The following is a 27,548-nucleotide window of genomic DNA, read 5'->3' on the forward strand; positions in this document are numbered from 1 at the left end:
AACCACTGACGGGAGTAAGTAAATAACATCGACCCAAACACCCCCCACTAACAACTATCTGTTCCCAGACCCCTAAGGACACCCTCCGAGGGTCCATGTCCATTCTCTGGTGAGTCACAACTGTTTTGGAGGCACAAAGGGAGACCTACAGTATAACAGGAAGGTGGTCATAATGTTATGCCTGATGTTGCATCCAAAAACTTTTATTCTCATGTTTGACCTTCATTTTGAGCATTCATGATTTTTGCTATTTGTTTTTCTTGCGAAATGAATTGAAGATCCCCCTTCATGTAAGACCTTGTGACTTTCATATCCACAAATTCTGAATCACAGTTGTCGTCACCAATACACCAACCTAATTATATTTATGCTGACACATAAATCTTTATTTTATTCAGATATTTAAACAGAAGACATTAGTTTATTGTTTTGTTAAAGACAGTTACATACATTTATAATAAGTAATATTTGTAACCAATATTAAGCAACTTCTTCTGTGTACCCATGTGATTTAATGAGCAGATCTTTGGACTGTCAGATTTAAACAGGACACTGTGACATAAAAATGTTGGTACAGCACCAGGGAAGAAGAAGAAGAAGAAGAAGCCCCCTCCCCTCCTCTAAAAGGCCTATATTTAGGCTCAGCCAGCTCCAGGGACACTCTGAGTGCCAGTGTGGGAAAACTGGTTGGTGACCGTTCATGGGCAGTGGCAGTGTCATCCAGCAAATAAAGGAACCAAAAGTGATCAGCAGAGAGTCAAGGGGAAGGACACAGGAAGTTTCTTTGGGCTGTTTTGCAACTTCATGCTGTGTCTTTGCAAAACAAAGGAGGGCACCGGGGCTTCTTTTTTTCACACTTAACACACAGAACATAGCAGAAGCGAGCAAAAGCAGAGACGTGCGCTGACGAGATGGGGGACGACGAACTCAAAGGCAAGGTTCCTCTGGTTGAGGAGGTTGCCGTGAAAGTGCTTCATGACTCCGAATCATCAGTCGGACCCGATGACAAAGCTGATTACCCCCCCGCCGGGACAAACTCCATCTACTCAGCTATTCTAAGCAGAAACGAGGCCGTCAAAGATGCCAAGCGGCTCAAGACTTTCCTAGAGCTGAGGGACAAATATGTGAAGAAGAAGGTTGTGTTTGAGGACCCTCTGTTCCCGGCTAATGACTCCTCACTGTTCTACAGCCAGAAGCGTCCCATGAAGTTTGAGTGGAAGCGTCCCTCGGTGAGTTCTCTTGTTAGGCTGCACTCAGTGCGAAAGAGGCTCTAACATGTCTGCAAAAGCTCTTCTCTTAAAATCCCCGTGTATCTCATCACTTCCTCCTCAGCACATGGCCGGGGACGCAGGCTGACATAGCTGCTTGGCCAGTGGAGCATAACTCAGAGTTATCACCTTCTACAATAACAGACAGCTGACTCTCAGCTTCAGATTTTCAGTTTTATTTTCCGAGACACACTTCGCAAAAAGGTTTTGATGGTTTTCCCCCCCATGACTTTTTAGCTCTACTAGCAGCTGCTGCGAAGACATCTGGTAAAAGAGGTTCAGTCAGAAGTTCTGTCAAATGACAGATGTCCTTGGCTCACCTGCCAACACGCTGACACACAACTGGCAGAAATGCAGACACGGCAAAAAAAACAAAAAACAAACTGATACCCAGCACTCAGTGTGTAGCAACACCAAAACACAAAATGAAAAGTCCTGTATCCAGGATCTGACTAAATGACTAAATAGAAATGTCATTATTAGCAAATAATATTATTTTTCATTATATAATCAGGTTATATTAGTCTTATTATAATAAACTTATAGACCTTAGACGTATAGATAATATTTTAAGGAAGGTGGTTTCTGTAAAATATGATAAATTATATATATATATATTTCTACATCACGTCAGATAATTGAAGAGGTGAACACATTTACCAAATGTGTTTTCTTCCTTTAATAAATATACTGACACGCTGATATCAGTGTGGTTAATATTAAGCTAGCAGCTACTTATCTTAGCTTAGCACGAAGACTGTATTAAATATACAGCCAATTAAATAAAGATGATGTGTTAAGTACTTGCATCTTCTGCACAATTTTCCCAGCATGTTGAAATACCTTCACATTTATGCACACAAACAGAAACAGATTCTGTATCTCATGTAATTACATTTGAGTCATTTTCCATCATTTATAACTTCAATCTAATTACAACTTTTAGATCAGATCTGATTACATTAAAGTGAACAGTATTTAAAAAATGGCCTTAATATCAAAACTGAACCCCAATGTTTTTCACAGACGATTTATGTCCTTGATTGATATATTTTTCAAGCATCTGTTAATTAAAAATGAAAGTATTTCAGTAAACACGTATGAGAAATTTCAAACCGCAAATATAATTTCTGCTCTGTAAACCTTATTTAGAAATATGTTTAATGAAGCTCAGCCGCTATTTAATGGCAGATGACACATGCGGCTTGAGACATTTGGCTGAGATGAGTGATACCTGAATCCCATCCAAGAGGTCAGCAGTGGAGCGAGCTCTGAATTTGTAACACGAGATGCTACAGTTTTACAGCCTTAGCTACAGTCAGTGGTGTCATGAGGGGGAACAGTGTCAAGGCTGCGAATCCCACGTCTCTTCTTTTCTAATATATATGTATTAACCTCCTGAGATCCGGCGTCCTCATATGGGGACATTACGTTTTAGGGTTGTTGCAGCTTATTCTGCTTCATTTAGACCTACTGTCCTCATATGGGGACACTTTTGTCTGCCATGTACTGGTAGCAAAGGTGTCAATACACTTGTTTATTTATTCTTATTAACTTTTCTAGTTGGATATGACATGCAAATTTAACTAATTCAAAAGTACTCGTTTGAGGACGTCGGGATTTTGTCGTTTCCAACTCTGCTTTTGCATTAAAATTAACAGTTTTATATTTTGATTTGACACATTGGGGACTTGAATTCTAACATACAGTGAAATAATCCCCGTGTCCACATCATTTATTTCAAAAACTACTTCCAGTTCAAAGATTATGCTTCTTTTTTGATACTTCTTAGGTCCTATTACTCACAAATGCCTAAAAATGCAATAATCTAATCTATCTATCTATAGTGAGTATGAATTCAGTATTGAGTTCTTTTCTATATTGCTTAATACAGTAAAAGCTTCCAGTATTTTGCAACAAAAATCATTGAGAAAAGTCAGAATATTACATTTAAATCATACATCTAGTGAGTCGTTGGGTCTCTTAATAGTATGGAAAACCATGTAATCTTACTACATGTACCCTTCTGTCATAAAGACAAACAACACCTGCTTGAAAATAGCATCCCATCAATACCGTATTGAAGATAAGAGAAGAATAAACCATAATATGTGGAGGTTAATATCTATATTTCACTCCAAAAATCCATTAATTTCTACTAAATACATCAATAATCAATATGCCACAAAAGCAGTCAATCACAGTCACAGCCGTGACAAAAATATTTACTGTATGTACAAGCCGACGTCTGTTCTGCATTTGGGGTCGTGTCCTCTAACAGCTGCCTCCATGTTAATATGCTGTAAATGCAGAGAGGTGTTCACGGTCTCATGCGCCCTAACCACCCGGACACATAACTCCAACTCGTTTTCAGTTTCAGAGCCAAGTCCTCATATCGTCAATCATGTCCAGTGCAGATTTGCAAATGGCTGCGAGGTTTTAAAACTTTCTCAAAGCGAGTCATCGCAGGTACACCTTTTATTAGGTACACCTTGCTGGTAAAAGGTTGGACCCCCTTTTGCCTTCAGAACTGCCTTAATTCTTGATGTCATACTTTCGACAAGGTGATGGAAACATTCCTCAGAGATTTTGCTCCATATTGACATGACAGCATCACGCAGCTGCTGCAGATTTGTCGACTGCACAACTATGATGCTAATCTCCCGTTCCACCACGTCCCAAAGGTGCTCTATCTATTGGATTGTGATCTGGTGACTGTGGAGGCCATTGCAGTACAGTGAACTCATTGTCATGTTCAAGAAACCAGTTTGAGATGATATGAGCTTTGTGACATGGTGCATTATCCTACTGGAAGTAGCTATGGTCAATTTATACTTATGGGCCCAAAGTGTGCCAAAAAAATATCCACCACCACCATTACACCACCACCAGCAGCAGCCTGAACCATTGATACAAGGCAGGATGGATCCATGATTTCATCAAATCAAGACTCATCAGACCAGGGAACATTTCCTTGTTATAGATACAAGAATAGATGCATATGAAACTGAAGTTCAGTAATTTCTTAATGGGAAAAACTTAAGATGGTGTAACACAAATCTTTTTGTCTTCTAGGAAATTTGTGAAAACCCCCAGTTCATTGTGGATGGAGCCAACAGGACAGACATCTGTCAAGGAGAACTGGGTAATATTTCAACAGGTTTCACTTCACTGCACAGCTCTGGTACATTCAGCACACTAGAATAAGAAATCATCACATAAAACAATTAAACGAGCTAAAGATGAGTTTTATATCTTCTCTACAAGAAGAAACAATCCCGTTTTTGTAAAATAAGGAAAGATTAACAAGAACACAGACTGGATGCCAGAAAATGCACCAGACGACTTGAACGAGCAGCAGCAGCAGGAATCAGAATTTAATCGGGGACATCTGCAGCAGCCCAGTTACTTTGTGAAGCAGCGTGCTCGATGAAAAGTTGCCATCGCTCAGGAATCTGTTGTTGACAGGTGACTGCTGGCTGCTGGCCGCTATCGCCTGCCTGACACTGAACGAGAAGCTGCTGTACAGAGTGATTCCCCCGGACCAGAGCTTCACCGAAAACTACGCCGGCATCTTCCACTTCCAGGTCTCGAAGCAACAGTTTGGTGCATTTTGCCAGACATTCACATTCATTCATTCATTCATTCATTCATTCATTCATATTTAATAAGTTAATAAAGTAGGTACTCACTAGCAGAATGGGTTCAGAAATATTTAAATATTCTTTTAATTGTTAATTGGATTATTTTACAGTTTCCTTTATTGGTTGATTATATCTTGTATTAAAGGGATTTCTCTGCAAATTGGCTCAAAACTAAAGTTGTTAAACAAATGTAATGAAGTATAAAGTAGCTGCTTTTAATTGCCAGGCCACAACTTAAAGTTTTCCCTTTTCTTCGTACGTCTGTATTTAAGTTCATCCCAAGTGAACCACATTTAAAATATCTAAAAATCATATTTATAACTTTGATAAATTTGTAAGAATTATGACACATCCAGGTGGCGATAACGCTTTGTACACCACTGATCCTCCTTCTTTCTCTCACTGCTCAGTTCTGGCGCTATGGAGAATGGATCGACGTGGTCGTGGACGACCGCATCCCCACCTGCAACAACCAGCTGGTTTTCACCAAATCCTTCAGAAAGAACGAGTTCTGGAGCGCCCTTCTGGAGAAGGCCTACGCCAAGTAAGCAGAGTCCAATAACATCTCCTGCAGGTTGGAGTCATGTGCCCCTCCCCCCTGGTTCAGATTTCCAATCCACTCACTGAAGAATGAATTGCCTTCAGATGTACTTGCCTTCTATTTAAGGGTTTTAAATGTAAAATTGTGTCTGTATAATTGATATTAAATGTCATAATCTTAATTTACTCTTAATTCACCAATGACCTCTCACCACATTGAAGTCAAATGAACCAGAAACACATCTCCCGAGGCCTCATGTTTCTAAATTGGCAGTGGGCCATGTCCAAAATCAGAGCCCTGAAGAAGCAGACATGTTAGCAGATTAAGATGAACGATTGACCCCCGCTCTCTCTCAGGTTGCACGGGTCTTATGAGGCTCTGAAAGGGGGCAACACTCTGGAGGCCATGGAGGACTTCACAGGCGGACTCACCGAGTTCTTTGAGTTGTCCGAGGCGCCCAAAGAGCTCTTCAACATCATGAGGAAGGCTCTGGAGAGGGGCTCGCTGATGGGCTGCTCCATAGACGTGAGTGGCGGTGAAAACGGTTTTATTTCATGAGCCACGCAGCAACGAGCGAAGAAAACGCACATTCTGACATCGTCGTTATCTGTCAGGTCCTTTCAGCCAGTGAAATGGAGTCTCGCACGGAGCAGGGTCTCGTCAGAGGTCACGCCTACTCCATCATAGCCCTGGAGGAGGTGCGTTGGGGTGTAATGTCCACTTTAAATGCTCATTTGTTGTTCTCTGCCTTTTCCGGTGATGCTAAACTGTGAGGGGTTGTGTTTTCCAGTGTGACGAGGTCAATAAAGACACCAGAATTCGCCTGATCCGTTTGCGCAATCCCTGGGGTTGGGTGCTCTGGAAGGGGCCGTGGAGCCCAAAGTAAGAAGAGAATAACATGCACCTTCTCATATAGGCACAAATAACAGCTGGTTTATTTCACTAATCTTTTCTTTATGCTTTGAGCACAAGTTTAATGTTTCTTGATCTGTCCACAGTTCAAAAGAGTGGTCGACCATTTCCACCGCAGACAGGGAGAACCTAAAGAAACAGACCGTGGAGACCAGTGAGTTCTGGTGAGTCCAACTTTTCCTTAGTGTTCTCACTATTACAGGATTTTAGGACGTCTAAAACTCATTTTTTCAGTTAGAGGCCTCTTGCATGCTGTCAAGTTTATAAGGACAGAAACCATTAGCTGCCTCTTTGGACCCTATCAGGGCCTTCCCTTATTGAGCTCCATCAGGTGAGCCAGGTCCATTAGCCAGGTGTCTCTGATCTTGCAGCTTTATCTAACTACTGCCTACCTGCGCACCAACTAGTACTATATTATCATTCAGAGCCTGGGTGGCTCTGATTAAAGAAACTAATAACATATACAGTAAGTGCTACATTATTAAAGCTTACAGTCAAGCTTACAGTCCATCAAGATTTAATGCTCACTATTGACAAAAATCAGTGCATTGCACTGTGGGAGATTGGTGAGCATCACACTCAACATCACACCTGTTTCTACAAGCTTCTTCTCCCACGTTGCTCCTCCAGGATGTCCTTTGATGATTTCAAGAAGTATTTCACCAAGCTGGAGATGTGCAACCTGACCCCCGACACCTTGCAGGGCGATGAGAGACAGAGCTGGTCGGTGTCGGTCAACGAGGGCCGCTGGGTGAGGGGCAGCTCTGCTGGCGGCTGCAGGAACTTCCCAGGTAAGCTTTTATTGTAGTTTTTAATTCCCTCAAAAAGATAATATCGTTTCAAACCCGCGCAGTGTCGGTGTGCAGATGTACTTTCCGTGTTTTATAGACACGTTCTGGACGAACCCTCAGTATCGGCTGCAGCTGTACGAGCAGGACGACGACCCGGTGGACGAGAGGATGGCCTGCACGGTTGTGGTGGCTCTGATGCAGAAAGGACGCAGGATGCAGCGCCACCAAGGGGCCAGATTCCTCACCATTGGATTTTCCATTTACGAGGTTGTGATCATGAACCAAACGCCTCAGGTTTCCTGCATCAGGAGTTGACTTGACACTGACTTTCTTGTGTGTCTCCACAGGTGCCGAAAGAGGTATGGCCGTCCTGGAGAGGGATGTTCTTATGATGAAGTCAGCACTGTTGTCCTGTCTCACCAGAGGGTTGTGTGTGCTGTGTATATTATTAACAGACAATATACACAAAGCGCAAGTGTGTGCATCACACATAGAAAGTATTGATGCTTGTCAGCTGTTTATACTCAAAACCTGTCTTTCTTATCTGCTAGAGGTGAGGTAGCTGCCAGTCACAAGGTCCCAGATCATAAGGGGACAACCTCAAAGTATTTTTATTTTGCACTAAAAGATATTATGGTGATATATAAAAGCAGCAAGTAACAATCTCAATACTTCCACCCACAGATGCGTGGACAGAATAAACATCTGCAGAAGGACTTCTTCCTCTACACAGCCTCCAAGGCCAAATGTAAGACCTACATCAACCTGCGGGAAGTGACGGAGCGTTTCCGTCTGCCGCCTGGAGAGTACGTCATCATCCCCACCACCTTCGAACACCATCAAGATGGAGAGTTCATCCTCAGGGTCTTCTCCGAGAAGCAGAGCACGTCAGAGTAAGGGTCGCTGAGGGCGGGGAGGCCGCGGATGATATTTCTGTATGAAAGCTGCAAGGCACAGGAACACCAGTAACACTGCTTTTTTTTCTTTCCCAGGGAAGCAGAGAGCACCATCGAATCTGACCAAACACAGGTTTGAAGTCATGCTGGCTGATATTGCAGTGATGAAACTGACGCAGAGTCGCACCTTTTACCTCTACAATATTAGAATTAATATGCATAAATACAGTAAAACCAGGAGAACTTCCAAAGGAGTCAAGCCACAGTGGTAGAAAAGTCCTGAGACTCCTGCGTCCTCATATGGGGACATTAAGTTTCAGGTTTTACTGCAACTTATTCTGCTCCATTTAAACCCGTTGTTCCTATTAGTGGACGTTTTAGTCTGCCCTCTAGTGGCAGCAAAAATGTAAAATGTACAAACATGATAGTGTGCATTTCATCGGATTCATTCAACAGACAAGGTACAAAACTTCACTATTCTTTACAGTTGAAACTTATTTATGCTTATTAATGTTTCCAGTTTGATTTAATTAGCAAGTACTCGTTTGAGGACACTGGTACTTCATTGTTCGCAGTTCTGTCATTGCACAGCCAGGTTCAGGTATTAAAATAGTTTTATATTTTGTCTTTATGACTTTATTATAATATAAATAATGAAATAATCCCAGTGTCCACATTTGAGGACATCAGCCTGAAAATAAATAAATAAAATGAAGGTAAAAAATACCAATAGCAGCAGAGAAGGAGAAATAAATACTAAATGCACACTATTATTACTAACCCATAAACACTCTGTGAAAGTATAAATAAAAGAAAGTGCACAGTAGATAATTACACATAAGGCTATCGCACTGAAATTGTTGCACCTAGTTGACTGGTAGCAGTGTGGTCATGTTACAACATGTCACCAAATTTATGGAAACCAGTTTTTTGTTACAGGTCTCTGCAACAAAATGTGGAACAGAAACACGAATCATAAATTTACATAGAGAAAGACCCAAGAATTGTTCATAACACAGAGATTCAAATGCGATTTCTACATGTACTGAAGATGTAAAGTAGAACAACATTACAAGGTGACAAATATTTGGCTTTAGTCACATTTCCAGATTCAGAAAAAGTAATTGATACTTCGTCTCAAAAAGCTTCCTCTCATACAGAACGTTCACGTTTCCTCCTGCACTATTCGGCAACTGTTGTTTCACACTGCAGTGTCAGCCTGAATTTGATTTAAAGTTTGTGTTTCTTTCATCAGTCTTGACTCAACTGTTCACTCACAGAGTAACTAACAGACTTATATACTCAAGTGTCTCCTCCTCCTTTTCATCTCATCCCACCCCATGTCCCTCCTTGTCTTATTGGCCTCCAGCAAGACAAGAAAAAGAAGGAAAAGGTAATGGATGCATGCGACAGTCGCGTTGTTGACATTGCTTTTAAGCTCCTTCTCTCAGTCATATGTCACCTCATAGTTTGTGCCATCATTAAATATATAATATAATAATAATAATGATAATAATAATAATGTGGGGGAAAAAATTAACTCTTTCTCTTCTGTTCTGTTTGTTTCTTTTAAAACTCTCGTCTCCGTTACCCACATGCCAGCCTATTGTATTTGTGTCAGACAGAGCGCGCGCCAACAAAGAAATCGAGCATGACGGCATTCGGGGGGAGAAGAAGAGCAAACCGAAGGTAATTTTTTTTATCTTTTGTTTTTGCGCTGACTTCATTTCTGACCACTGACGGCTCTGAAAGTTAGTCTGGACCAAGACAAATAACATCACAGGGAATGAAACAATTAAGCTAAGATTAAGTTGAGTGGTTCAGCTACATCTGTTTTCCTGTGAGGCCTCTGTAAATAGAAGTTGTTTATTTAGCTTTTATTTAGCACCACTTTATTAGCTACAGCTGCACAATCTAACACCATCTGACCTTCTTCAACAACTGCATTTATCTTTTAATAGACATGTTGTTTGTTTCAGTGCAGTATCTTGAAAAAATATGAATCCATCTCTATGTAATTTATTCCACTACAACTCTAAATATTTAAAGATGTTTCTGGAGAATCTAGGAAAATTTTCATATAATTGAAAAATGTGCACGACTCTTTTGCCCTTTTAAATAGAAAAATGTCTTTGAAATGATAAGAAAACAAACAAACAAACAAAAAAAACAGGCTAACTTTGGATAAAATCTATCCTCTTCTGCACTTTATATTGTATTTTATCTTATTTTATTTGTAACTGTATGACATTGTCCTGAGCAAAATGACAATAAAGTTAGTCTAAGTCTAAGTCTAAGTCTAAATATAACCTCAACGGAAACATGTATTTGAAAAAATGTAATGATAGTGGACTGGCACCAGCTGGCTGAACTAAAGCTAACTTACCTGTCAAGCTGTTGCTGGTAAATGAAGAGGCTTTATGTATTTTTTGGTGGCCAGTGGTCTTAGTAATTGTAGTTGTGATATCCCACTGAAAATATATATATTTTTGCAAACTGTAATCACTAGAGGAAAAAGAAACACCAGAAAAACTGCTAAAAGCTAAAGCTAACTAACCCCAGCTAACTCTACTTTCATTTATATGATAATCCTCTTAAAAGACATTAAATTAAGGGTTCATATCTTTAATAGATGATACACATTTTGGTTAAAAAAAAAAAAAAAATCTGCATGTACAGCTTGTGCAGCCGAATTAACTAATTTCTTAACCTCCTGAAACCTGAGCTTTTATTTGGTTTGTGTTTCTAATTTCTCTGTGGTACTTGGGATTTGTAGGACCCAAGACACATAAATAAAAACTAAGCATCATATTTGGACAGGAAGTAGTAGTTTTTGGAGACTGTGATTATTTCATTATTTATATTACAAAGAAGTCACTAGTGTGTGACTGTTTATTTTAATATCTGAACATGGCTGTGCAAAGACAGAATGTCCTCAAACGAGTACCTGCTAATTAGCTAAAAATGGGTAATTTGTTAAATATGCATGTGTTATCAAACTACAAACATTAATAAGCATAAATAAATAAGTTTTAACCTTTGCTACCACTAGATGGAAGACTAAAGTGCCCACTAATGTGGACAATGAGTTTAAATGAAGCAGAATAAGCTGCAATAGAACCTAAAACTTAACGTCCCCATATGAGGACGCGGGATCTCAGGAGGTTAAACTGATTTTCACCATTTCCTTTTGTCACTAATAACGTTGACTTAGTAAATCATTTATTTATGCATCTTTATCTTTTTATTATCTGCCCTTAAGAAAAAATTGCTAGAAGCCGAAGAAGAGACTGAGGAGGAAAAACAGTTCCGGGCCATTTACCAGCAGATTGCTGGAGAGGTGAGATTACAGTTAGAACCATGAGCCACTTCTTCTTCATGTGTTTTATGTGTTTGATCTAATGAGGGACAAATGACTCCTCTTTTCTCTCAGGACATGCAGATCTGTGCCAACGAGCTCAAGACGGTCATGAAGAACGTTCTGGCCAAACGTGAGTTCCTTTAAAAAAAAAGAAAAAGAAAAAAAGATGGAGATGATCACTGTAGTGTTTGTGCTCAGGGCTCACGGCGGCTTTTCTGTTCACAGACAGTGAAATAAAGACAGAAGGATTCAGCCTTGAGACGTGTAGGAGTATGATCGCCTTGATGGACGTATCCTTTGACGTGGTAGAACTATGTGGGGTGCAACTCCAGCCAAAGTAAGATGGTTCTTCTTATGTTTGTGAACACCTACAATATGTACAATCTATCCAACATGTATATGGATCTGCAACTCTACATTATGGTGGTGCAGGTTTATTTTACAGGTGATAACGTTGGCTACCAGGAGCACACAAACTCATTATTCCTCACTTAAATTTACAGACATTGTGGAATATCAAACAGCTCAAATAATGTTCAAAGCTAAAAATAACTTGTTACCAATAAATATACAGAAATGATTCAGTGTTCATGAGGGGAGTTATTTCTTAAAAGGAGAATTAACTTTAACATTCAAGTAATTTGTACAAACAGGAAAAGTTTTTGTGTTGAGTTAAAGCAATGTGCAAACCTGAAACAGTTTAAAACGAGGTACAAAGAGACTGTTTTCAAGAGGTACAGGGATGAGGGAGGTGTTGGGTAGCATTTATTGATTTTAATTTAATGTGTATATGTACATCAAGTATATTAGCATATGTGTGTATACGCGTATATATTCATTATTATTGTATTATGTGAATATGTAAGTTAGATTTATCTATATTCAGTTTAACGTATGAAACAAATTCTGTTTATTGGTAAGTATCAGGCATCGTGTCTAGAAATATTTGGACTAGGAGAAGGCGTATACTTTCCCCGGTGACTAGTTACTTTTATAGTGGAGTAATTCAGTTAGTAATTCAGTTACTTTTTGGGGGAAGCAACTAGTAACTATAACTAATTGCTTTTTAAAAGTAATGTGCCGAACAGTGCACTGAGCCATAAATTTCTACATTTTTCTCATCTACATTTTTATCCCTCTCTCTTGAGGAGAGCAGAGAAAATCTCAGAGTTTTATCTTTTAAATGGTTTGAAGAACAATACACATTACAGCTACTTCTCCTTTGTTTTAGTCATGGTGAGGTCATTATGCCGTCATGGTGACGTCATTATGTCGTCATGGTGACGTCATTATTACGTCATGGTGGATCTCAGTTTTTCCTTTGCTTTCATTCACAAGGGTAGTGATGACGCCATAATGACGCAACCACCGCCACATTCATGACGCCATCGTGACGTCACCGTGCCGCCACGCGGAGTTTTTAAATAGGACCTCTCTCTGACTTGTTCTTCACACCTGTCAAACCCAGAGGCCTGGCGAACAGCGAAAGCTGAAGGGGTTGCTCTCAGCCATTCCAATGAAAGGCCTTAAGTGGCCTTTAAACTTTTATAATGGGCATGTTCTCTGTGCCTGCTGGGTTTTCTCAGGTTAGGTTAGTTTAGGTTAGGTGTGACTCTTGTTGTGTGTGGGCCCGTTGTGTTGTTGTTGGCTTTGTGGTTGAAGCGTGTGTTGGAAATGTGTTGCGTTCCCAGAATTGGTCGCTGGTCGTTGTTGGTGCATGCGTTGTGTGTTGGAAATGTTGGTTGTGTAGGGTTGCGTTCCCAGAGTTGGTCGCTGGTCGTTGTTGGTGCATGCGTTGTGTGTTGGAAATGTTGGTTGTGTAGGGTTGCGTTCCCAGAGTTGGTCGCTGGTCGTTGTTGGTGCATGCGTTGTGTGTTGGAAATGTTGGTTGTGTAGGGTTGCGTTCCCAGAGTTGGTCGCTGGTCGTTGTTGGTGCATGCGTTGTGTGTTGGAAATGTTGGTTGTAAAATTGGTCACAGGTGTGCACGTGCATGGAAATATTGGTTGTGCAGGGTTTTGTTCCCAGAGGTTAGTTGTAAAATAGGTCGGAGTAATTCAGTCACTAACGTTAACGTTGGTTAATCCAAATATAAAATGACACATGCTGGTGTTTCCATAACTGACTCTTCTTCAGACCGATGGGACAGGGAAATTAAATCTACAGGAGTTCAAACACTTGTGGAAGAAGATCAAGCAGTGGCAGGTAGAAGAGTTTCATCCTCAAACAATTTCATCTTCTCGCACTTAACAAGTTTTAACGCCGACTATACGTCTCCTCGTGTCCGCAGGTCATCTTCAAACGTTACGACAAAAACAAATCCTGCTCCATCAGCAGTTTTGAGATGAGGAACGCTGTTCACGACGCAGGTGGGCGACGGAAATGCTTCAACATTTGCAAGAAATCCCAGACCATGCCACTCAGTCTAATGTGGGAACTGTGATTTATTTTTATTTACTGATCTTTTTTTTTTCCTACACGAAAGGGTTTCACCTCAACAAGCAGCTGTATGACATCATTGCCATGCGCTACGCAGACGAACACCTCAACATCGACTTTGACAGTTACATCTGCTGCTTTGTGCGGCTGGAGGGGATGTTCAGTGAGTTCAGACCATTTGATCTTTTACCAATTATTATTAGCATCGATGACGTCTGTATCGCTAATGTTAAACAGCCAAACAACCTCTGACGGGACTTTTGAGGGTTTATTAAGGACCAGATTACAAGTCCCGGTGATTTCAACCAACTGCATGAGTTATAATCTGAACAAACTGATGATGGACCATGTGCTGCTTCTTTTACAGGGGCGTTCAATGCCTTCGACAAAGACGGAGATGGGATAATTAAGCTAAACGTCCTGGAGGTCAGTCACTTATTATTATTATTATTATTATTTTATCTACAACCAGCTATTCGATGTCTTAGCGTACAGTTTTAGTTATGATGATTTTAAGGTCAATGAATAGAAGCGAATGCTACGGCTGGGCAGTATGACCAAAATCGTTTATCACGGTATTTTTCAAAATTCTGACAGTATCACGGTATCTTTTTTTTTTTTTTTCCATGCATCACGTATTCACAATGTTTTCCACCAGTTGAGAGAGAAATTAATGCAGTAGATTGAGTGAGGATGGACTATTTTACTGTGATGATGAGTAAATATTGTAGGAAAATCCCACACTAGTAGTAAAACAGGTTTGCCCCGTGTTAGCACTTCCTGCTGAATTTACAGCTAGGAGATAAAAAAGAAAGAAAGAAAGAAAGAATTAAAGGTTATCAATTAATCACAATTTAATTTATTTTTACATATTCATATTTAAACTGCTATGTGTGTAATGACAATAGCAGCGTGACCGGCTATCGTAATAATTGTAGTCTGCGCGCAACATTTTTCTTCCGTCATTCATAAAAAGCTAAAATCTGGACACTTTCGGGGACAGGTCATCCAAAGCAGGGACTGTCCCCCAAAATTGGGAACGTCTGGTCACTCTAAAAACAAAACAATCGACACCGGTATATTAACAATTCATATCATAATGAAAAAAATACCGGTATTCGGTATGAACCGGCATACTGCCCAGCCCTAGAAAATGCAATAATTAAAAGCTACTTTTGTTGAGGCTGCAATTTTAGGAACGTCTACACACTGTTGTATGTAAATCTCAGGGATTCATGGCATATTTAAAACTAAACTAAAACAAAGGGCGACTGGACTTAAAAATGCAGCTTCTGCAGTGCTCTAGTCTAGAGAGTGTCTGGTGGTTAGAGAGCTGTCAGAGGAAGATGCCATCGAGCTTGACTTGAATATAATCCTCTAACTTCTTAGGTCATTCAAGACAAGACTTTGACAGAAGTAGCATTGACAGCAGGGCTGTCTGTGTGTTATAATTAAAACAAGACTCTTCGTTCTTTTGTTCTCTTTCCAGTGGCTTCAGCTGACCATGTACTCGTAGCTCATCTCCACGTGTCCCCGGCTTTACCGTCTCTTAATTTAACTGAATGTATTTTTGCACAGGTGTTGTGATCACGGCAGGAGAATGGTGTTATAATCAGGCATTTCGTTGTTAAATAACTGGACTTCTGATGGTTAAAATTTCAGGTCAAATTTACTTTGACGCATGTTTAATAATAAAGCCGATTATTTAAAGATCATGCCAAAATTAGCTAAATGCCAAACTCATAAATGAGTATGCTACTTTAGTTGCTAAAGTTCCGATGTTATGAAATACATGTGCTGATAAAGAAAATGTCTGACTGAGCTTTTTCATGTGTTTGTAAAATAAAGTTGGAGTGAACGTTGTACACTGATGTCTTTTTATTGCTGTACATACACATTAGATATCAAACAGAGGATGCACACATGGTACAGGACAGCATACAAAAATTAAGGCTTTCGCAGTTTTCTGTACAGTTTGGTTTCAAGAAATACAGTGTCAGAAATGTGAAAAAGTTAATTAACGGATGTTTAGTGGTGCAAAAAATAAAATAAAAAATAAAATAATAAATTCATCCAAATGTCTCCGCACATCGACACGTGTGTTTTTTGTTTTCAAAGTCTTCAGGATTTTCAATTCCACAGGGAAGCAACGGTCTGACATTATTGAGTACATAAGCCTGATAAACCATGTGAGCGTATAAGGGTCAACGCACCAAACACCGAACTACTGGCAACAGAGGTGGAGTGGGACGCTGCCTCACTTCACCTGTGTCCAGACTAAAAAGTCGCACTTGAACACACCATAAAGACTACAACCGACAGCCCGCAGTCCGATACACTATGCACCTGCGCGAAAGGAAATAACTCTTCATAGCGGCGTGCAGTATGCAGTGCAACAATTAGCTGGAATGCTAATGAGCTAGCTTTGTCCTACAGAGTTGGTCTCAGTTGGTCTATAGTTTATTTCTTGTAGATGCTAGAAGAAAATACTCATGCACTAACATGTTCAGATAGTGTGAAGACGTAAACCAGGTCCTTTTGATCTTTTTTATTTTTATTTTTTTATATAATTTTTCTCATACTTCTCTAAGCAGATCCTTCTGATCGCCGATACAACATGCAGAATCAGACGGAAAAAAAAATTGGAGCTATGGAGCGGGATCCGCCACAAAATTAATGCCACAGACGCTCACCGACAGCCTGAAAGCAGCCCACTGACAGCTTGATGCACCGCGGTTCTGTGATGGGAAACATGAAATCCAGAATATATTCCTAATTCATAAAGGACAGCTTCTTAGGTTAAGTTGCAGTGCGGGTAGTAAAGGCACCTGCTTATACAGAGGAGAACATGAAACAAACCTCTAGTTCTGCTGGTTCCATCTCATCAGAAGTCGTTTCTTTGCAGGTTAAAACTAAAACGTGCAAACTGTACTTTGACAAGGTGCATTTTAAAAGGCAGTTTAAGCTACTCTGAGATGCTCACACCAGCGCTGCGTATTTGGAGAAAGATTAGTGCCTCACACATGTTAAAGTGCATGTCAACCAAATGTTTCACGTCTCCTCAACAATGACGAAAAACATGTGGGTGAACACCATTTTAATCAACCACTGAAAGTAACAATCCTCTACAAACAGAAAGGACAGTTCCAGTGAATCAATAACAAAAAACAAAATGACGTAGTGAGCCAAACACTGAATCTGCTTCTAAACATTAACGGATGCCGGGTTGCTCGTCTGCTGCCTTTTCTTTTTTTTTTTTACCTTCACTCGTGTCACGGCAGCACCTCACTGTCGCTCTCTACGTGGCTCCTCATGTGATCAGGAAGCTCCTGCAGGAAAAACACAAACTAGTATGAGGTAGTTTTCACTTAGAAAAGCAGCTGTTTTGATAAGAATATTCCAACAAGTGTGGAGAAGCAAAGAGGAGGATCGTATAAAATGTATTGGCCACCTAAAAATTTTTTTAAATTTAAGTGTAAACATTATTTAGACTTATTATCACTGCTGTAACCTTTCCATCACATCCTCCTCAGAGTTGGGAAAGAAACCGTAATGTTACTCTCCTCAATGCCGGTCTCAATTGACAAAAACAGTAATTTTTACTTAAAAAAAAACAAACAAAAAAAAACACAGTCCTGCTGCTTGTGCCATGAGGTTAGTCATGACTTGTGTTGCTGGTGTGTGTTAATATGTCTGGTTGGTCTGATGTCAGCCATCAAAGAAGAACTGGAGGTGTATTTCCAGCACATCTTCACCTACTTCCAAACTGCACGGAGGACGAAAATAACAATCGTCGTATCTGCAACAGCTTAATCCGACTGGGACGGTTTGTGTGGTGGTGTTTTTCCATGGTAAACGTGTCCCATCACAAGGTTTTTTCATCAGGGATAAAACGTGTCGGTCTAATAAAGTTACTCCATACACCACAAGTGTTGCTGGAGTTTTGACCTTTTTGTAAGACCTGTATTCTGTGAGGTAAAACTACAGTTTTTGTCAATGGAGTCTCGTGGCTCTGAAAAGATTGAATGCCCAAACTCCAGACGGTTCAACCACCATGTACTGAAGGTGATACACTGATTAAAGATAAGTTCTACATATAATCCCATTCCAATGAAACCAAATTCATTCATTCATTCATTCATTCATTACCTGTCTAATGGATTGCTGTGTGGTAAAGAAAGAGCTGCAGCCTCTCCATCGACATTTGAGCATCTGCAGATTTGCGTTGGTGTGATCTCCAGTGAGGTGCTGAACCAGATGCTCAGGCATGCCGAAGATCAGGGAACAATTCTGCCACTGGACAGGGAGCAAATAAAGTCAGATAGAAAACATAAAGAGTAAAGGGATTCAGTCCGTGTGAGGTTCTCACCCAGCAGCGGTAGTTTTTCATTAAGTTGAGCTTCACAGCTTGAACGGAGCCATCGTAACAGCCTGTGTAGATCTGTGTGGGCAAATCAATCATCATCTACAGCTCTGTGGACCTTTGACACTGCATGGTTTGATTACAAAAATAAAAAGAATCCACTTACAACACTCTTATGTACTGCCATGCACATCACCATGTCACTGTGGCCTCCGTACACCTGCAGGCGGTCGTGAGACTAAAAAGAAAAAGAATCCACCTTATATCAACAGGTTTAGAAGTTATACAATCACCTGATAATAGTAGCAGTAGTTACACTAAACAGCCACAACATTATGACCACCTTCCTAATATTGTGTAGGTCTCCTTTGTGCCTCCAAAATAATTGTGACTCATCAGAGAGTGGACATGGGTCTTCTGAGGGTGTCCTGTGGTGTCTGGTAAAATTAGGGGGGCTTTGAGTCCTATGGGTTGAGGGGAATGACCTCTGTGTATCATCCCATCCCTGATCAGTTTGGGATCTAGTGAATTTCTGAGGCCGCGTCAACACCTTGTGCTGTCTTCACGTTTCTCCTTAGTTGTTCCTAAACCATTTTTTTTGTTTTATGTGTGTGTCTGTGTCATTGCTGTGGGGTGGTCTGGTCTAAATGGGTGGGACATGTCCAAATAACATCCACCTGAATGCCAGGTCCAAACGTTTCCATCACTAGATGTTGTGTCAATGTTACATAAGTTTCCTGTAAGTGGTCATAATGTTGTGGCAGATTGGTGTATAAACCAACAGAATGATAAAAAGATTCTACATTGGTGGGTGACTGGACTATTTCTTTTAATGGATTTCAGGACTTTAGTTAATTTTTAAGAACAAAAGAAACGCTGGTTGAATTCTTTCCGTCAACACCGCAAACAAGGAACTTCAAGAAAGCAAAAGATCCTTGTATCAAAGAAATACATCTTATATTTTGTTCAGAGACAAGAACTTTGCTCTTATTTTAAGACTTTTTCTCAAGCAAAATAAGTGTAACCCATTGGCAGATTTTTTTTTTCTTCGTACAAGATGATTAGATTGAATATTAGAATATTTAGCTTATTTCTAATAACGCTGTATTTTGCAGTGAATAGTTTTGTTGCACAGTTCCTGTTTAATGTGGGAACAAACATTCGTCATAAATACCTGCAGCTCATAAACTCGAACCAGCTTATCCACACATGCCGTTACCATCACTTTCCCCAAGATGACAACTGAGGTGACAGCGTGACCGTGACCCTTGTAGATACGAACCAACTCGCCCGTCTACAAACCAGAGGTGGAAGACAACATTAACAGCGTTGTTGATCATCTAACTAATAATGATAACGGGGATCTGGAATACTTACGTGGATGTTATGTGCGTGTACCGATGTGTCACTGGAGCCACTGAAGACCAGGTCATTCACCACCTGTAGTCAACACGTGATAATGTCTTTAAGGGATTTTGCATTGTCAAAATGCAGCTTTTAAAATGTAAACAATATTTACACGCTTACAATTTGATAAATGTTCTGTTTAATAATGCTCCAAAGAGTAAAATTGTGAATTCTGAGCCGGATTTGAATACAGATGTCGTGTTTTTCTGAACACAATGGAAACAGGAAATAACATTTTTAGTTCTGGTCTAAGTCACGTGACCGTGTGGTTCACATTCTTTGATGTGCAACCTACATTTCACTTTTATTTAAAGCGGCCGCTCCCTTTCACCAAACCTTCTCACAGGTCTCACAAGTGTGCAGAAGCGGCTCGCTCTGCTCACCTTCATGCAGAGCACAGTCTTGGTGTGGCCCTGCAGCGAGCGCAGCAGCAGGCCGTTCTTGGCGTCTCGTACGCTGATGGTGCTGTCGTACGACCCGACCAGAAGCAGCCGGCGGGCGCCTTCCTGAGCCGTGTCCAGACAGCTCACGGCTCGAGGGCCGTGGCACTCAAACACATCCAGCTCTTTCAGAGTCTATAAAGACAGAGAAGGACGCGATCAGAGAAAACAAACAAAGGGAGTAGGGAAAGGACTCCTGGTCTCCCACTGGTGATTTCTCTCACCTTCAAATCAAAGCTAGCGACTGATCCACTGGCGAGACCAACGTAAAGAATATTCCAAGCTGCATGCAGACATAACACTCTGTCTGGTAGGGAGAGCTGCTCCAAACACTTCTTAGACTAGAAAAAAAAAAGCAATTACAATGACCAAGTCTCAACTTCAAGCTGAAATGTGTGACAGCAGCTGAAGTGCATTTGCGATTTAAATCTTGTACCTTTATGTTGTAACAGCGGATGGTCTGGTCGCTGGATCCGGTGAAGAGGAGCGTCGGCATGTTCGGGAGGGACGACGCCAGCAGGCAGTTGATTTTGTTCGTGTGACCCTCATACACTGCCTGGCACTCGCGGGTCTGGATACACAGAAACAAACAGGACGTGCATTTCACTGAAGACAAATTGGTCCTATTCAATCATGATCAGATGAAAGGATTTTAGATGGAAGTTGCTGGACTTTGAGGATTTTAAGCCACATTTTAAGAGTCAACAATCATTAGATTCCACAGCTGCAGTATCTGAAGTTGCAGCGTCACAGTAGCATTTTAATTTTTCTAATTAATATGCAATGGTGCATTAGAGGAAACCCCAACCTCAATAAAAATGTGAAAATTCCTGCATACTGATCTGTACTTTAGCTAAAATGTTTTACTTACAGTTTTTTTCATGCAAATTGGACTGTATATTTTTTTGTATTTTTTTTTACTTCTACCTCACTCTTATTCTTATTTTATTTTATTCTTACGTCTATGTCTTGCTCATATATGTTCTTTTCTTATCTCGTGACTCTTGGATAAAAATTTCCCTGCGAGCATCAATAAAGTGAATCTTGTTTCTCAAATATCTGATAAATAAAAATTAAAGAGCCGATGTGCGGGGCTTATTGCCATCTAGTGGTGAGGTTGCAGATTACAACCATTTGAGGTAAAGCCCTGAACCCTTCCACCTGGACGAGGGATGGGTATTATTAAGGTTTTATCCGATACCGGTGCCAAACTGGTCATTTTGAAACGGTACTGGTGCTTAAACGGTGCCCGAACCCGTGCGTAAAGAATGGAAAACATACAAACTTTGTCCAAAAACGGTGCCTTTGTAATTTTTTAAGGCATTTTGTGACATGCTAGCTAAATACAACTAAGAAATAAATGAACTAATATAAAATAAATTTCAAAACATACCATAATTATCATGACAAAACCAGTGGCGTGGGGCCTTGCAGGCTATCAAAGACGGCACATTTTTCTGTCAGATGTTTAACCAAATTCGAGGTGTTACCTCCCTTGCACCATATCTCCTTTGAGCTCTTGTTCCATGTTGCTGAGTCTGCACCTTTTAAAGTATAGTACAGCCAAACTTTTGACTGTTTTACCTAAACCCGGACTTCCACCAGACGCGCCTTTGGTGCGTATTTCATGCGTCCATGCAGGTGAAAACTGACGTGACGTCACATGTAGCGTCAGCACAGCAATAGCGCTAAGGGAGCGGTAATTAAAAATTCAGTGGCACCAAAATGAAGCACTGAAATCTGCATTACTTTTCGGTCTGGTTACCGCCATTTGCGTCAGCACCAGTGTCCATCATGGTACTGAGTACCGATACCCATCCCTAACCTGGACCACCATAGGGGTCGTATTAGAGCAAAAATACGTATGGTGAGATGCAAATAACCTTGGATCCCATCTGAATTGCACATATCATGCCTGCACATGCACACATAAAAAGAGACGTACCACCAGATTGTAGGCCCGAGCTGTGTTGTCTGCTGAACACGTGAATAGCAGACCATCGTGGATTAGCAGGCCGTGGACAGGGCCGGTGTGATTTAAAAAGGCCCCTAAAGACGGCTCCTCATACTCAACAGACTCTGAAATAAAAGCATTTTTTTCCCTTTGTAATACAGTAAGTAACAAATGACAATAAAAAAACAAATCTGCTCAACAGACCTGTTGTCTGCTACAACAGACAAACAAGAAGTACTCTACTCACCTGCAGATGTTCTGGGTGAAAGTTTAATTTTGCTGAGGGATCAAGAGAAAAGGGTTGGTCACATTTCACAGTTGCTTACTTGAATCTGCCACTAGAGCAAACCTGTGAAACTCACCTGTCAGCGGCTTCACATTGCTGATAAGTCTGTGTGCTAGCAGAACTCAGATCCACGTTCACAGACATCTGAGGAGGATCTGGGGGCACAGGAACATTTGGCTTGGCCTCAGGTGAGCCCCCGCTGTCCAATTTATCAATAACTATGACCTCCAGGTCGGAGGAGCCAATCATTTCCACAGAGTCATCACTCTCGTTGCCTTTATCGTCAGCTACCATTGCAATCCTTTCTCTTTCTGGAACAGACTTTTCCACCACTGGTTCTTTTCCTTTAGCTTGATCTTTGCTGAGATTTCCTACCATCTCTTCCCCAGAATCACTTATAACGAGCTCCTGTGTCTCACGCTCCTGCTGCCTGGCAGATGATTCGGGAGGAGGAAGTGTATTCGGAGATGCGGAGGACCCTTTAGGTGGACTAGCAACATCGGCGGCACTTGCTGTGGAGGTGAAATGTGGTGGAGCGAGCAGCAACGAGGGGAGCAGATTGGAGGCAAACATGGGCAGAGGTGGTGTTAGAGGAACGTGTAGTGTATCAGTCAAGTCACGAGCGCGTCCAGCAGGGGGCAGATGGCACATTTCTTGGGTGAGTGATGAAGCTGGGGTTGTTGGTGGTGGTTGCTGGCTTGCAGAGCTGGTGAAGGCACTTGAAGAAGGAAGAGAAGGAGGCTGAATGGTAGCTGCTGATGACGTGGTGGCTGCTGCACTAGATGCTCCAGAGTACCCCTCTAGAAGACATAAAGAAATAAAATGGTTCCAGCCTACTAAACCATTCTGGGCGTGTTTGTCTTGTGCTGGTGTGAATCTACTGCACCTTGCATTCCCTGCAGGATCTCAATACGCTTGGCTCTCAGACTGTTGACCTCAGTAGTAAACTGGAGAAGCAGAAGAAACATTTAACATAAGGATATAAATGGACACCTAAGAAGAACAGAAGCATTTGTAGATCGGCTTCTTCGTTAGTAGTGACACCTGCTGTCTCAGTAGCAAAAGTCTCTGGACTTCTGCGTAGGTAGCTTGCAGGGCGTTGCGGGCCTGGATCAGAGACTTGTCCAAATCTGTCAACGAGTTGCTCAACTGCTCCTCCCGCAGAGACACCGACAACAACTGGTCCATTTGATCTTGGTCTGCAGTCGAAAAGTAAGTTGGGATCAACTTGCTGGCGTTTGGAAATATGTGTGTGGTCAGCTTTGAACATTAACTCTCAAAACATTAGATATAGGTTAGATGTTAATTAACTGCCAGTGACATCATCAAAACTGATGAAGTAGATCAAGAGGTTTTAGTTTCGAAAGGTTCTTTAGTTGCAGCCATGATTAATGCTAAGCTGACTTGATGACTTAATGCTTTGTTTCTTGTCCCCTTCAGCACAAATGAGATGGGAATAAAATCTTGAGGCAGCAACTTTCAAAGTGAAGCAGCATCTGGCCATTCATGAAAACAAACTACCAACACGGGCAAAAATGGACCCAGATCATCCTTCAAATCACGTCTTTCCATTTCATGCTTTCTCCAACATGTTAAACCTAAAGGTGGACTAGAAAAGATTACTATGGTTTTAAAATCTTCCTTTTTTTTTCGAGATATTCATCTAAAATAGTTTGTTGTTGTGGTGATTTACAAAGACTATTGTAATCATATGTAATGTAATCATATAGTAAAAACAACAATCACGAAACGATCCAAATTACCCTTATTTGACTTCTTCTTCTTTTTCTTTCTCCCACTTGGCTCATTTTCAGAGACGTTTCTTTTCCTCCCTTTTCCAATTTGCTCCGTCTCATCCTCCAAGCTCGACTCCACTTTCACAGAGACCCCTGCTGTCGGCTGACTGCTGCAGCTTTCCTCCACGGCAGCAGGGTGCTCCAAAGCTTCCAGCATCTGAGAATCTGTCAGATCTGTCTCGGCGTGAAAGTCGGCATGTGCTGCGTCTTGGGGTGGAGGTGGCAAAGTTAAGCCTGAACCTGAGGGGTTGTCTGGAACCGACTCCCAGTGGAAACCTTCGGACAGAGGCAGGTCACTCTCCTGTGGCCGTGCTGAGTTTTCTTGGTCAGACCGGCGGTTTACCGCCTGGATTCCAAACCTGTAAACGTACATAACAACGACGTAAAAGATGTCGAATAAGAACTAAGATGCACGGCATGAGATCGTGACGGCCCTCACCTCGGCTTGTCTTTTACGTTCTTCTTTTTCATGCCATCGTACATCTCTTTCCAGCTCAACTTACTCCGAGCCCCTGACAAGCTCCTCAACTTGTTTAAGGTTGAGTTAAGCCTGGAATCCTTCTCACTCCCAACTTTGCCTGATTTGTGCGCAATTCGGACCTTACATGTGTTGCTCAAGCTGGGCTCGGAGGACGTTGTCTGGTCCGTGCATTGACTGGAAGCGGTCAGACTTGACGGTCTATCTGCAGCTACAGAGCTGTTCTCAGCATGGCGCGTTGTGTCTTGAGTCACGTTGAGAGTTGTCTGCTTTGGCTTAGCCGGAGTGGTACTGGAAGGAGCACGGGCGACGACGTCTGGAGAAGACGCAGCTTGAGCTGAGGTGATGTGGTTCTGCTCCATCTCACCTCCGGGTTGTTGTGCTGAGCTACAAGCAGCCACCCGGACACTGGTGGAGCTGTTCTGCCTCCGAGCTTCTCGATCTGCTCTGCACGGCTCCCTCACACCCAGCGCTCTTCTGATTTGCTTCAGCATGGCGCCGATGTCGACGTCCTGTACAGGAGGTGCGTTGACAGATTCGTTCGCAGTCGCAGGTCGACTTAAACGGCGGCAGCCTTCTTGTCCCGGCTGGGAGGATCCCGTACTCTGACGGTGGTGATAATCAAAGATGATGGCTCCACCTTCAGGAAGGTGATCGCTGGTGAAGTCTCTTGCCGTGTCACTACTGTACTGCCTGTTTCGATGGTCATACTCGTCGAAGACAGGCCATGGAATTTGCTCGGGTAAGTCACGTCCTTGGAAATTGTGCGGCCCATTTTGGTAGTTCTCCACACCGCCGCGTGGAAGGCTTTGATCATACCTCATGAAATGGGCTGATTGTGTAAACTGATCCTGAGGCCAAATTGGTCCTGGAGGCTCTCTTGACCAACGCGCCCTCCCACTTTGATTCTGCTGGGCTAGTTCTGTTCGATAAAGATGTCTATGCAGCATGGACACGTTGTTCTCCTTGTTCTGGAAAACAGCATGGTTGCTTGCATTCTGTCTGTGTGTTTCCTGCGCCTGCTTTAGTAATTTGGACGCCACAGTCCTTTGCTGGGTCGCTCCCTGCAGCATTTCTGCACACCTCTGAACAGCATTCTGCTTCTGTTTCTTTTTTCTCTTTTTCATTGCTTTCTTCTTGCTATGGAAACACACACACAGTCAGTCAAATAGAGAATTTCAACTTATTACAACATGGAGAAAATAGCATACAAACTAATTTTGTAATGTTTACTCGACAACAGATAATCAGGTGACGTTCTTACGCTTCTTTCTTTAGCGCCTTGTTCCTATCCAAGATCTTGGTGATGGTCCTTGTATCAAGAGTCTTATGTAGAGGAATGGGCACAACGTTGCTGGACATCAGTCTCTGCAACTGGGCTTTGTGATCAGCCGTCGAGATGTGCTGGGCGTACTCATTTAAACGCATAGAGGATGCCTTACATGCTTGGCAGTCATGAGAAGCAAACCTATTAATAATAATAATAATAAAAAAGAAATATGTAGTTAGATATTACAAACTGTAGTTTCAACCTTTAACTATGTTTAATAGCTGAATTTGAGATCAGTTGTATGAGTGAAACTTACAAGCTACACACATAAAGGGATGGTTTGCAGTTTGCACATAAATGGACTCTATATGTAGAACATTATCACAGCTTTACCTTAGAGTTTAATGTCAGGAAACTGAAGCAACGTAAAAACGACTAGACTCCATTGAGAAAAACCACATGCAACTACCAAAATCACACATTAACACAAACTAAGCAACTGATGCACAAGTAGATCAGACACTCCAGAGTTTTGCAAAATAGCTAAAATATGTTTGTCCAGTTCACAGCTGTTCAATGCTTGGGCATGGTGACCCCTCCTTTTCTCCAAACTAGTGGTGTGCTGACCTCCATCTACTGTGGATAATAAACTGACTACAGTATACACTATACAGCCACCTCAATAGTTGTGTTTTAAAGTTTAAGGGATTTTATTGTTGTTATTGGAAAAATATGCCATATATCCTTAATGTGCACCCCTGACAAATACAGTTAAAATATGAAGAAGCATTTCATTTTTAAGGGCTTTTCAGGAGACAATAATGACACAATCAAATATTTAGATTCAATATTGTCTCCAATCAAATACATGTCAATGCATTGTAGGTATTTTGCTCAATGAAAAACATTTGCATTCTTAAATGAAAACTGAATCATCAAATGAGATTAAATGCAGTTTCTTTACTGATTATATCTGTGCGTACTTACTTGCCCACTGTCTCCAGCTCTCTGTGGTGCAGCATGCTGTGTAAATGCGCTTGTGCTTCCTGTAGATGGGAGTAATAATCATTTTTAGATAATTTACTGAAGCTAAATGCATGTTTACATATTGGAAATTAAAATGTATTTTACATGCTTACATGCTTGAAATAGGGCGTGCGACACAAGATACAGTAGTTAGTTCTGCGCTTCTTGGATCGTGGATGCTTCTTCTTTACAGGTGGTTTGACCACCCTCTGACTTGGGGGCTGAGTGTTGGCCATTTCTGAAAATGTGAAAGACGCAACCTAACTACCAACAATACGCATCAAAACACTGCAAACATCATGCTTAAACTTTAAAAGCGGCCAAACGTGGTCTTCAAATCAGAACTAGCTTATGTTAACTTAGCAGACGTTAAACTGCGTTACTTTTGACACAAGCTGTTGCGTAATGTAAACAGCATTTAGGTAAAATCTCTTTGGATTTTAAGGAGCACAAATTTGGGTAAAACTGTCAACAGATCATAATTACCACGCAAAATTCACATGGCAACAAGACTCCACTGCTGTTACTCCGCCATGTTTGCCTACGCAAATCACGTCATTCTCTTATTCTTTGCGTTCATTGGCTCACTGCACAGTCGGCCAACCATGTGACACCCGGAAGTTGATCGGCGGGGTGTTTCCCTAGATCTACAAAAGACAGGACAAAGCGAGGTGGGGA

General features: G+C 41.4%; 2 protein-coding genes across 3 annotated transcripts; one reads left to right on the forward strand and one right to left on the reverse strand.

The window, feature by feature from the left end:
* Window positions 1-682: 682 nt before the first annotated feature.
* On the forward strand, window positions 683-15,715 carry capn3b (calpain 3b). The gene is made up of 23 exons (XM_047573167.1): window positions 683-1,229; window positions 4,344-4,413; window positions 4,737-4,855; window positions 5,323-5,456; window positions 5,810-5,978; window positions 6,068-6,151; window positions 6,244-6,335; window positions 6,452-6,529; window positions 6,996-7,156; window positions 7,254-7,423; window positions 7,504-7,515; window positions 7,841-8,049; window positions 8,149-8,185; window positions 9,422-9,445; window positions 9,655-9,741; window positions 11,315-11,392; window positions 11,486-11,543; window positions 11,639-11,703; window positions 13,548-13,616; window positions 13,702-13,780; window positions 13,897-14,013; window positions 14,218-14,276; window positions 15,340-15,715. Exons 1-23 carry the CDS (start codon window positions 912-914, stop codon window positions 15,364-15,366), a joined length of 2,316 nt encoding a protein of 771 aa, XP_047429123.1. The 5' UTR covers window positions 683-911; the 3' UTR covers window positions 15,367-15,715.
* On the reverse strand, window positions 15,714-27,524 carry znf106b (zinc finger protein 106b). 2 transcript variants are annotated; one of them, XM_047573165.1, is made up of 21 exons: window positions 27,357-27,524; window positions 26,984-27,108; window positions 26,832-26,890; window positions 25,839-26,042; window positions 24,536-25,714; window positions 24,064-24,455; window positions 23,345-23,499; window positions 23,187-23,247; window positions 22,377-23,100; window positions 22,262-22,293; window positions 22,006-22,139; window positions 20,497-20,631; window positions 20,285-20,401; window positions 20,004-20,195; window positions 19,591-19,653; window positions 19,388-19,507; window positions 18,380-18,451; window positions 18,220-18,291; window positions 18,000-18,146; window positions 17,112-17,179; window positions 15,714-16,588 (listed from the first exon to the last, which is right to left on the reverse strand). In XM_047573165.1, exons 2-20 carry the CDS (start codon window positions 27,104-27,106, stop codon window positions 17,123-17,125), a joined length of 4,038 nt encoding a protein of 1,345 aa, XP_047429121.1. In that variant the 5' UTR covers window positions 27,107-27,108; window positions 27,357-27,524; the 3' UTR covers window positions 15,714-16,588; window positions 17,112-17,122. The 2 variants fall into 2 exon arrangements, with proteins under 2 accessions (XP_047429121.1, XP_047429120.1); XM_047573164.1 differs by having other exon boundaries at window positions 15,714-17,179.
* Window positions 27,525-27,548: the final 24 nt, after the last annotated feature.

This window comes from Mugil cephalus, chromosome 21 (assembly GCF_022458985.1).
Source record: "Mugil cephalus isolate CIBA_MC_2020 chromosome 21, CIBA_Mcephalus_1.1, whole genome shotgun sequence".
Classification (NCBI taxonomy): domain Eukaryota; kingdom Metazoa; phylum Chordata; class Actinopteri; order Mugiliformes; family Mugilidae; genus Mugil; species Mugil cephalus.